We start from the raw sequence: 11,460 nt of genomic DNA, 5'->3' as shown, positions 1-11,460 counted from the left end.
GTCCCTGGCTGATGACCCTGTAGCTAACCCAGTGGACACCGGAAGAGGTGCGAGAGCCAAGCAGGCCTAGAGCCAAGCAGGAACACCATCTAACCCCCCTCCTCCCCTGCATGATCATAATCTAAACAATATTTTATTTTTAAGTGACATGTAGAAACCATTTTAATAAAGTAAAAAAAAAAAAAAAATCAGGAAATGAGAACATACACATACCTTTCTTTTGATGATAGGTATTATTGATCTTGATAATCATTTATATTTCCAATGTACATGACAGATCATTTGACAGTACTTAAAAGCACATGACAGAAGAGCAATTATGGCACAAGAAAGGGGAATGAAAAATACTGAAAACACATAAGGCAACTAATGCTCTATACAACATTAGACTCCTTTTTCCAGTATACATTTCTACAAACTTCTAAGTGTCCAGGTTGTTCAACGTTGTGCTCTTTTTTTCTTTCTTTTTTTAAGTGTTTTTCTAAACATTACACTTATGGTCTGCAGCATGACAATAATCATGTCATGCTGAAATATTAGTTGTTTTTATCATTTCCAATTCTGGTTAATAATCTGTTTGTGGAGGCTGAAATTGTACAAATTGCTGAGATGTTGATTCTTTTGTACATTTTATGTAAAAAGTTTTGATATTTGTACTGAAGCATTATGGAAAACAAAGAATGTTTTGATATGAGAAAATGACCACTGACTGTATAATAAAAGCATAAAAGGACAACAGAGGGCCCGATGTATTCGTTTAAGTCAATAAAACTAGAGCCAAATATGGAGATAACAGTACCAAAAGAATGCATTTTCTCATTCAAATTAATATTAATTATAAAACAATTCTATACATTTAGTCAAATACAGCAGTGAGCACATTCACTGAAATTCAAATGATTATACAACTTAATAATATCCATCTTACTTTGGAGAAACAGAAAACTTTTGAGGCAGAAAGGAATGTGTGATGTCATGTGAACATTACTTTAGGGACTTTAGCTGTGTATTGACAAGCATGTCAATATTTGAAAATTAAGTGCACTTATCAGGCAGATCACATGCTGGAGCAGCAACCAGTATTCATCTACTTTGGATATTATTGACCAGAAAATATATTTCTTTTCCTGACAACAACTTTTTTTCATACAAATAATAAAGACATTATTCAGTAAGAAAGAAACAGCATCATCAACAGATTAAAATATAATGTCTAGCCTTGGTTGATTTTCATGAGCTTGTAAGTATTTTTAAAAAGCACATTTAAAAAATATAGTAATGAGTGAATTTGAAGTAAAATTGAACCTTTTGTAAATTCACCAGCATGTGCACAAATGAAATGAGTGGAGGGAAAAGTGCTATGAAGTATACTGTAGATAGTCTGTGACTACTCCTGTAAATGTAATGGTTTTCCTAAAATGCCACCAAAATTCCTCCAACAAAGCATATCTAAAACATTCTCAAATATGCATCCTAAAATCCTCAACAATCCAAAATAATTTGACTACAATGAGAATAAATGACTACAATGAGAATTACAATATGATAAGACCATAAACTGTGTAAAAAGGCATGATGATCTGCACACGCAAGGATAGTTTTCATAAAACTCTTGTGTGTTTGTCCACCAATTGAATTTAATAAAGAGTTTCAAGTCTCCTTTTGAGTGTAGATCATCATGCCTTGCCATAATCTCATTGAGCAAAGCAGATCTACGCACCAATTGAGGAAAAGGGTTGTAAGACGAGAGACCATGTTAAGAAATTTATTTTGAACCATAAACTGATGAACATGCACTTCAAACAATGATTTAACCTTCCGCTCTACTTTTTGTTTTCAAGCCTTGGTCAAGATGTCAGTGCTAGAAACTGAAACTGTCTAATGCATTGCATTGATTCTCAACCAAGAGTTCTCTTTCAGGAGATCTGGAGTCTGACTGGTTCACTCCAGTTTCTTTTGTGGGTTTCACAGAGCTTGATGGCAGGCATAAACACAAACCCTGTGCTAAAGTATATACTGTAGCTAACGGATGATGTCCAGATAGTGTAGGTCAGTGTAGAGTGCATTGATAAGCAGGATTAAAAGACGGATGCTGTCACGCAGACAGTGGCCTGGATACTTGATGAACTGGCAGGCCTGGTATACAGACACTTGCAGCTCTGAATACTGCTTATTACTGGGCATCACCTCTAGCACAGCTAAGGCCTGAAAACAGAAAGTAATCATTAAAAGATGCTCCACCAATACTAAAGTACAAGGAATTTCCTTATTTGACAAACAATGAAAAAAATAATATCATCTATGTTCTGAATATATTAATGTCAGGCTGAACATTGACACATAACATGTTCATAGACTTGTTTTTGTAATATTGTTTTGTAGGTTAGAAGAGGGAAAGTGTATGTTTTAGGTCCTGTAACTGGTCACCATTTCTATGAATTGTTTATTTATTTTTTACAATATTTAGTCACCTTTTAGCATACACTAGTTCATGTTAAACGGTCCTACAGAGTGAAAATGAAGCTAGATGGAGTATCTTACACCGCGGGACATGTCAACTTTCCAAAAGTAATTAGTCACCTACAAATATAACAATGCACTTTTACAATTAAAATTATAACATTTTATAGAAGGCCAGAAATCAACTCGATTCACTCATTTTCATGTCTTGCATATTGATGATATACACATTTGTCTCATTCAGTGCAAACTCTTACCTGTTGGGCTTTAGCAGAGATCTGCATCTCTGTGCCTGCATGAAGACGCAGCTGAGACTCTGAAGGCACCTGGACCAGGATGAATGCAGACATGCTGCGTGCAACAACCCTAAACCTAAAAACAAAGTTAGAACAGACATTGTGAGATGCAAAATCCAGAGAATCCTTAATGTGCAAATGAAGTAACCATGCTTTATTGACTTATTAACTATTTTCACTTTCAAACTGGCCCCCATGCCAAAACTTTAATTTGTTACAAAGTGAATTCTTGTCTCACCTGCTAGAAAGTGGGGATTTCCTCCCAAGGCCAATGGCTCCAAGGATGCCTGAATTCAGTCTTTCTTCACCAAGCTGGGCCAGCCGGTTTTGGAATGCCATTAATGTGAGAATCAGAGTGTCAAGACCACATGAGTCCTCTTGATCCACCTGGATCTGCAGAAGCTCCAAGAATTTATGCCACCACAAAAACAGCTTTGCCTCATCGGCCGGACCACTGCAAGAACAGACAACACATGTTCTTAGGTTATGAACACCCGTATACTAAACAATTACGGTATAAATGGATAACTGATAACTGGATAACTCAATTTGCAATCCTAAACTGCCTCCTGATAGGCTCCTCTGTGAGTCCTTCAACATGTGAATGAACAGCACCAATAGTAGATAGCATTGCTTAAGTGCATGGGTGTGTGTTTAACAATATGTTACCTAGGGAAGACCTGATTGATCCACGAGCTGATAAGCATTAAGGTCTTCTTCTCATTGAGAAGAGTCTGATCCTGGTTCAGCTTCTGGAGAATGTAGACATACAGGGTGAGATAACTGCCCAGGCTCAGGCTCTCCTGGATGAAGTCCTCAACAGTCAGCTCAGGAACCTGCAGAGAGACCAGGATGGGCCCCCAGCCAGAGTACTGATCAGCACAACCACCTGAGAGAGAAACAGATTTTAGTAGATTTAGTAGACTCCAGTTAGAATGTTTTCTTAGTTCTATATTTACAACAACTAGAAGGGACATTAAAAGATTAAGTGTGTATGTTCTGCTTGTTTTCAATCAGTCACTGTTTAAAACAGATTCTAATAACATCCCCTCGTCTTTCAATGGTCATACAAACAGACAAACTAAACAAATGCATATTAAGCTGTGATACGAGAAATAATTTATACACTGAAAAAATTACACACGCCAGCTTTAAAAAGTTGATATAGTATACCAGAACACACAGACTAAACACTAGGTTTTAAACCAGGTTGAAACACTAACGTTTGCTTTAATGATGCAACCCAATGATTAGGAAAGGAATAATTGCTAAAACAGTTGCGCTGGAAGAAGAGTGTTTAACTTCTATGACTATGTAGAACAAGTACGAGCTTTTTTTTACCATCGGTGAAGTAAGAGATAATACAGGCCTCAGTGGTGCGTGCCATATGACGCACCGAGGCCAGGCATCTGCATGCAGCAGTTAGGAGAGGGAGAACCAAAAGACCCCGAGCTCTCTTTTCCACCCAGGAATGGAGTTTAGTCCCGAGTCCCTCTGCTGTAGAAATTCCAGCTTCATTCAGAAGAGTCAACATCTCAGCAAACAGACTGCACGTGGCCATGTGCCTTTGCTGGAGGTCTGTCTCTGAGCGGCACACCATACGGTCATGTTATACTGACATCAGTTCATTCAAACTGAGTTATTAGTGCAGTTTGTTCAAATTTGCCCTAACTAAATATTTCAAATAATTTTTTTTTTTTTTACTGCTGTAGCTATCTGTGTGGCTGTTAATAATGTAGCTTGTTAAAAGGTAAGTTAAAAGCAGCCAGACTTTTTAGATATTTGAATAATTGCAAGAAATCCATGTTATCATAGCAAGGTCTGGTCAAATGTGTATGTAGAGACAGATAAAACACTACGTATAAAACTAAAACAAACAAAAAGATCTAAATAAACAAGTTGACCATCATGACCTATCCCTAATGTGAAATAGCAAGGAACTAGTCTACTCACCAGAAGGGTTAAAAAGTACAATGTACTCTAGTAATTTCTCCATTTCTGTCTCCAGAGATGCCAGACTGATGTTCCCATTCTGATCAAGAGAGGTCAGGAACTGCACCATGAGGTGTAGGAAGGCTTGGCACTTTAAAGTCATGTCCTAACAGTGACAACATACTGTAGTGAAACATCGTGATGCTGTGAAGATGTATGATTTGAAAATGTTCAAAGGCACATTAATTTATAGACCCAATGAAATCGACTGACAAGCGCAGTTTTCTTTCCTGTACAGACGTATTTCCAATTTAAGTTTGGGTAGCAAATAGCAAAAGACACATTTTTGTATACTCAGTAGCAGGGAAGTATGCAGTATATTCAGATGCAGTGCATGATTTGCTACTTGCAAATTGGTTGCTGGTGGTATTAGTAGGGCTGGGTATTGATAAGAGATTTCCACATTCGATTCCAATTCTCAAGCTTTCAGTTCAATTTGATTCAGATTTCGATTCATATGGGTATCTTTAGGGCTGGGTATCGAGTTCAATAAATTTTAGGCACCGACCGAATTGCCTCTAAACAATTGAGTATCGAAAAATTTCTTGTTGTTCACTACCAAATTTCGATGCCTAAGGGGTTAATCTAGTCAACTTTAGTGACAAGCATGTAGCATGCTAGATGTGCCCAAATCTAAAATTGCCGGTGATTGGCTGTGTTTTGGTATCAAGGAAAACACTAGTTTACGTCAGTTAAGCCCAGAGACATGACTCACACGTGAGGCTGTAGTGTTTATGCGTCTCAACCCCATAGAAGTAAAAGATGTGAAAAGATCAAAAGTGTGGCTAAATTTCACCAGGCTCGATGCCAACAGCGTGCGATGCCATGTTTGCGACAAGATAATTGCTGCCAAAACCGGCAACACGACAAATCTGATGAAGTACTTGACAGTGCGTAGAATAAACTTAAAGAGCAGGAAGTTGCTCCGTCTTCGACTGCAAAAAGACAGAGCCAGTGCAGTCATCTTATCAGCATCCTGCCACAGAGCTTCCTTCAACATGCCCACCACGAGTCTTCCTCCAAAACTACTAATGAATGCAGCGGCGCTATGACTGGGAACACTGACAGGTAAGCTTAACGTTTATCAAACAAACCAACAAACAAAATCGGCTAACTTGTACTGGTACATGCTTGTGTACTTGTTAAATTAACATTTCTGTGCACGGTGACATAGTCCGATAAACTGGGACCTACGTAACGTTAGATATTGTTTGGATGGATGGCTATAAATGGCTAGCTAAATCAATGCTAAAAATGCCTTGACTGTAAAGGTTGACAGTAACTTATCAAATTTAATGTACATTAAACTAGTTCTCTTGTTAAACCCTATTTATCCTTAGGGATGGCTGAATTAAAAGTTTAGCTTTCTCTCTTGGAGGAGACCAGAAGGCTCAGGAGATGAGTCTTTGAGACTGTAAAAATTCAACAAACTGAAAACATAAAACCAAAGTTTTTTTGAGGTAATGTTTGTAATCTTGTTAAAACGGATTTCATAAAAGTAGGAACCAGTATCGAAGTTATGATGATATGACCGAAGTATATTAAGGTATCGTTATCGATATCGATTTTTTTTTAATGATACCCAGCCCTATGTATATTGCAGTTATAATGTCCATTTTGCTTTCATTTGAAAGAAATTCTCTCCTAGATAATGCTGTTAATTATACAGGGGACCACCTACTAAAGTATATTACAAAAATATAATTTGTTTTAAATTATATTTGATTTGTTTTTCATAATTTTGATCAATTTTAAAAATGTAAAATGTATTATATTTTGCTACATGTTTATTGTTTAATGCATAATTTAAGCTATTTACAAGTATTTATATAGTCATAAGCGTAACTTAAAAAGAGAGGACTAGAATGTCTTTAACTCATCTGTGCTATTTGTGATTGGAATTAAATGTTTATGTTTTGTTGTTGTTTTTATCAATAATTGACTGTAAATAACAGGGGAAAAAATAAAAGATACATTATTCAATAAAAAATTAATGCATGGAACTTGTTTTCAGACACACATTACAGGGAATGAGTCAAACCAAACATTTAACTTCAACACGCAGTGAAAAGATGCTGAACTTCTTAGTCAATATACTACTCATTTACTAGTTAGTAAAATCTGAAAATTTAGCAGCCAATTGCTAATAACTGATATTTTTAGTTGAATAGCGCAAATGCAAGTGAATACTTGCATTCAGTGAAAGATTGTTCTTGGAAATTAAAGGAATAGTTTACCCAAAAATGAAAATTCTCTTATCATTTACTCACCCTCATGCCATCCTAGATATGTATGACTTTCTTCAGCAGAACACAAATTAAGATTTTTAGAAGAATATTTCAGCTCTGTAGGTCCATACAATGGAAGTGAATGGTGGCCAGAACTTCGAAGCTCCAAAAAGCACATAAAGGGATCATAAAAGTAATCCATATGACACCAGAGGTTTAATCCATATTTTCAGAAGTGATATGATAGGTGTGGGTGAGAAACAGATCAATATTGAAGTCTTTTTTTCATTTTAAATTCTTCTCCCTGCCCAGTAGGGGGAGGTATGCATGAAGAATGTGAATCGCCAAAAACACAAGAAGGAGAATGTGGAAGTGACCTGTTTCTCACCCACACCTATCATATTGCTTCTGAAGATATTGATTTAACCACCGGAGTCTTATGAATTACTTTTATATTGCCTTACGTGATTTTTGGAACTTTAGGGTGTCAATTATAAGAGTATTTTCATGTTTGGGTGAATTATTGATACATTTCGAGATTGTTCAAATGAAGATCGTGATGCATCAGAAAATCTATATTTTACCCAGTACTAGGTAATTGTGGGAGGGACAATCTCATTCTTGTGAGCATTTGAATGGACAAAAATCTGTGTAGGGCAATATAAGTTCTCACAATTTTTGTTGACACTCTAAAAGATAAAGACTTTAAATTGTAGCAACTTGTAGGAGTACATTAATTTAGCTTAAAAGCTAGTAGACAAGGAATAAAATCAGAGAAATCTTATTTTCATTTCATAGGGTCTTAAAAAGAAAAATGCAACGAAATGAATTTGTCATTTGTTTTTCAACTAACCTTGTGATGCAACGACTGTGTGGGCAGCCCAAATCCAGCAGCCATTTGAAGCAATTTGATGACTTGTTGTGAAGAAGTGTCCCCACTGAGAACAAGGGAGGATGGATAATGTGTGCTAACATAACGTGTGACATTTTGATATGAAGGCGAATCCACTAAATGCCAAGGGAGAGAAGATGTCTGTCCAAGTAGATTTAGGACCGGGGACTCCTGCATAAAAGTGCACTATTATAGATGAATCTCTATAAGCACCCCTTAAGACTATTAAGTATTAGACAGGTGACAACTCACAGGTTTGTTGAGAAGAAAATCTTCTTTGGCTAGGAACACCATCAGGTAGAGCAGGGAGACCACCATAGTCTGAGCTGAGGGGCTAGGTTGTGGGCTAAGAGCATCACTCAATGCACTGACCCAATTCACCTCACACAGCAGCTCTCCCATAAACAGGAAACAGCTCTTTGGACTTCCCCGTTCCACCTGAACAGCATGACAATGAAGCGATTTGATTCAGACATTACAGTTTACAGACTGATACATCAGCTATCAATATTTATTATTATGAGTAAAGTTATTTTAATCTTAAAAGGCTTAAAAACCACCATCGTTTCTGCATAATTTGTCAAACTACCTTGAAAGTGACCAAATGTCTTATATAAAAGGTCCAGACCAGGGGTTTCAACTTGGGTCCACTAGGCAGGCTATGTTCTCTATCAGACACCATTCACATAACTGTACAACTTAGTACAAAAAATGTTTGACAGATGTGTTTGTTGTCATTCAGTATACCCTAAATTATGCAGTTTCATTTTTCATTTAGGCCTGAAATAAGCCATGCAGAAATACATATAAGGCTACGGTTTACAACATTATAACATTACAGGCCAGACCAAAATGCAGAAAGTGAAAACTAATACATGGACTGATTCAAGATAAACTATTATCTCTTGTGGAGCCATATAACATTTTCATGCTGAATATGGCCTACAGTTCGGTAGTTTGAGTCCCTGCTCAAACCTGTTTTAAACGCTGCACATTCTAGAGAACCTAACCCTAACATGATAAGTCAGGAGTGCAAGTCATACAAGTTTTTTGAGCCTCTCACATTAAAAAACTGGTTCATTAGTGTCTGATCTGGATGCAGGTCCTTCCATGGCAGACGGGTGTACTCGGTGTGGTAGGTGTACAGCAGGTACTCTGGCATCTTGGGAGAAGTGCAGGTCTTACAGTAATGCATAAGATGAAGCCACAGAGCTCCTCTTTGTCCAGGCAACAAGTGGTCTGCACCAAAAAGAAAATGTATGTAATCTTAATTACCGATGATATGGTTTAAATATATTATATGGATGAGAACTAAACCGGCAATTCAACAGCTGAACAAAACATTTCATCTTTTACTGTCAGCAGAAGCAGGCTGAATTAATCACACAATTTGTGTTATTCTTCTCTCAGAGTATGTTCACCTTTGAATTTCTCATGCAAAGTCTTTGTCAAGCATCCATATAAGCTCACTAAGCCTGCTGCAGCTGTGGCATCTGATTCAAGCCATGGAGAACAGCGAGGTTGACTGTGACACACAAGAGAAGCTTGTTATGATATGCGTTCCTCATCAATTATGTCAATTATGTTTTCATTCAGAGCATACCTGTTGCTGTCAGTGTCAAGGACTAGAATCCATGGTTCAAAAAGTTTTGCCGTTTTTGTATTTAGGTTCTCAAGAGCTATATTAAACAGAACAATCACAGATATTATATCTAAGCTGTAATTACACAAATAGCCGTTATGCATAATATACCTTTATTCTGAAATATATTTGTACCTTTGACCAGTCTTGGACTTCCTACTGGTTCTTTGCTACAGTTGTTTAGTTCCAGATCAATGGAATAGGTAATCAGATCTTTCCAAAACAATTTGACTTCATCAATGTACGGGCCCCATTTTGAAAGGAGACCGAAGCTCCTGAAGTCCCTGTTAGACAGACGAAGCTTCAGGAAGAACTTGGAAAGCCATTCGATTGTCTCATCCACCTAGAACAAATTAATAAATATAAAACCAATTATAAGTGCCTTCAGACACTAACAGAGCATGCAGAATAAATGAGAAGTGTGTTGTGTTACCTGCTGAGGGGAGAGGAGGATGGAGCGGGTTTTGCCTGTCTTTATAATAGGCTGAGAAGAGCAGCCCAACACTCGCAGTGAAGCTCTCCAGCAGTCTGGACTGAGAAGCTGCTCAGAAGAGCCTGAAGGAAAGAGAACACAGTCAATGATTCCAAGCACAAATTTTATTTGATTTTATTAAAATTATATATATACATTTTCACTTGTGCAAACCCTTCATATGTCATTTCTGACATTTAAATCGAATGCTTGTGAATTATGCACAGAAATGCTAAGCATTCAAAAAGAGTGAAAGAGAGGTACTAGGAAAATCATAAGAAAGAAATCCATTGATAACCAAACCTACCAAACAAATTCAAATCTGGACTGATAAAGACATAATCCACTGCACAGTTATAAATATGATTTAGTGCAAAAATTTATTGACGAAATTCTGAAACTTTGACGTGTTCATCATAACACAGTATGTTAAATCTGATACTAAGCATAAGAGCTAAATGTATATTTGCCATTGGCTCCAAAAATTTATAAATTGTTAGCAACCCAAATCCCTTATAATGCAGTTGAACTAAGAGGAGTAATCAACTTATTTTTTTACTCATAATATCCATTCAAATTTCCAGCTAAACGTGTCAGAAATATTTGCATGACATGTAAGAGGCACTGCACAACAAAATATGAACAAGACCGGGAAAGCAAATAAAAACACGTCAAAGCAAACAGATCAGGAGATATGCTGCATGAAGATGGCAGACAAGCTTACAAACAGGACAACAGCCAATTGACCGTAAGATAACTGTCAGTGGCATCACCAGTAATACAACAGTGGCCATGGACTGCAAAGCAAAATTTAGGGTTGCAAGTAAATTAAACAGAACTGCGTATATATATCTTTTTTAACTGTTTGTCCGAGGATTTAATTTGGATGATTTAACCTTGAAACCATTAAAATCCAAAGAACACGTAAATTAATGTGGCTCAAAGAGAAGGCAAGATGTACTCTGCATGAGTAAACGCAGGAAGTCGCTGTAGTGGTCAGGAAACTGGTAAAGCAGCAGTTCAGTCCAGTGTTTGCAGAAGATGTTGAAGGGCATTAAGACTTCTGGCTCAGGATTCAGTCCACAGGTGCAGAGAGCCTGATGGATGATTGTCATCAGTCGGCTCCGTTCGGGGAACGGAGGCTGTGTCGCTGACAGCCACTGTGTCACATCAAACTAGAAACACAAAAACATGGCACTTAAAGTTAAAGTATTAAACTCTCTTTAAGAGTTTACTTGAAGTAGCAATAGATTTAGAATTATCCAAATCCGAAAATTTGAATTACTTTAGTGAGGAGCATAAATATGATGTCACCGCTGTCTATGTGGAGGGTGTTGACCACTTCCTCATACAGGGAGACCAGCTCTGCAGGAGAGGCTTTTGGGGTGAAGTAGGGTGACAAGAGGTTACACAGGTGCCTGTTGAGCAGGATGGTCTTAAGCATGTGCTTACATTCTGATTGGACATCCCGGATGAAT

At 37.3% G+C, this 11,460-nt stretch overlaps 1 protein-coding gene across 1 annotated transcript; it reads right to left on the bottom strand.

Annotated features, from left to right (window-relative positions):
- Positions 1–223: 223 nt before the first annotated feature.
- LOC127642304 (ectopic P granules protein 5 homolog) lies at positions 224–11,454 on the bottom strand. Its single transcript, XM_052124907.1, has 15 exons — positions 11,268–11,454; positions 10,944–11,157; positions 9,944–10,065; positions 9,646–9,853; positions 9,472–9,547; positions 9,290–9,393; positions 8,932–9,107; positions 8,121–8,306; positions 7,830–8,039; positions 4,710–4,854; positions 4,098–4,340; positions 3,426–3,645; positions 2,995–3,210; positions 2,718–2,832; positions 224–2,205 (listed from the first exon to the last, which is right to left on the bottom strand). The coding sequence occupies exons 1-15, from the start codon at positions 11,424–11,426 to the stop codon at positions 2,023–2,025; spliced, it is 2,577 nt and encodes an 858-aa protein (XP_051980867.1). The 5' UTR covers positions 11,427–11,454; the 3' UTR covers positions 224–2,022.
- Positions 11,455–11,460: the final 6 nt, after the last annotated feature.

The sequence above is a fragment of the Xyrauchen texanus genome, unplaced genomic scaffold, assembly GCF_025860055.1.
Source record: "Xyrauchen texanus isolate HMW12.3.18 unplaced genomic scaffold, RBS_HiC_50CHRs HiC_scaffold_538, whole genome shotgun sequence".
Taxonomy (NCBI): Eukaryota; Metazoa; Chordata; class Actinopteri; order Cypriniformes; family Catostomidae; genus Xyrauchen; species Xyrauchen texanus.
This window is presented reverse-complemented; position numbering and strand designations above follow the sequence as displayed.

Excerpts from the sequence above, each read along its gene's own strand:
- LOC127642304 (XM_052124907.1), bottom strand. The coding sequence starts at position 11,426 with ATGCTTAAGACCATCCTGCTCAACAGGCACCTGTGTAACCTCTTGTCA. Across the intron at positions 9,854-9,943 it reads TCCTCCTCTCCCCTCAGCAG|GTGGATGAGACAATCGAATG; the intron begins GTAACACAACAC and ends AATTTGTTCTAG. Across the intron at positions 3,211-3,425 it reads ATCAATCAGGTCTTCCCTAG|TGGTCCGGCCGATGAGGCAA; the intron begins GTAACATATTGT and ends CTGTTCTTGCAG.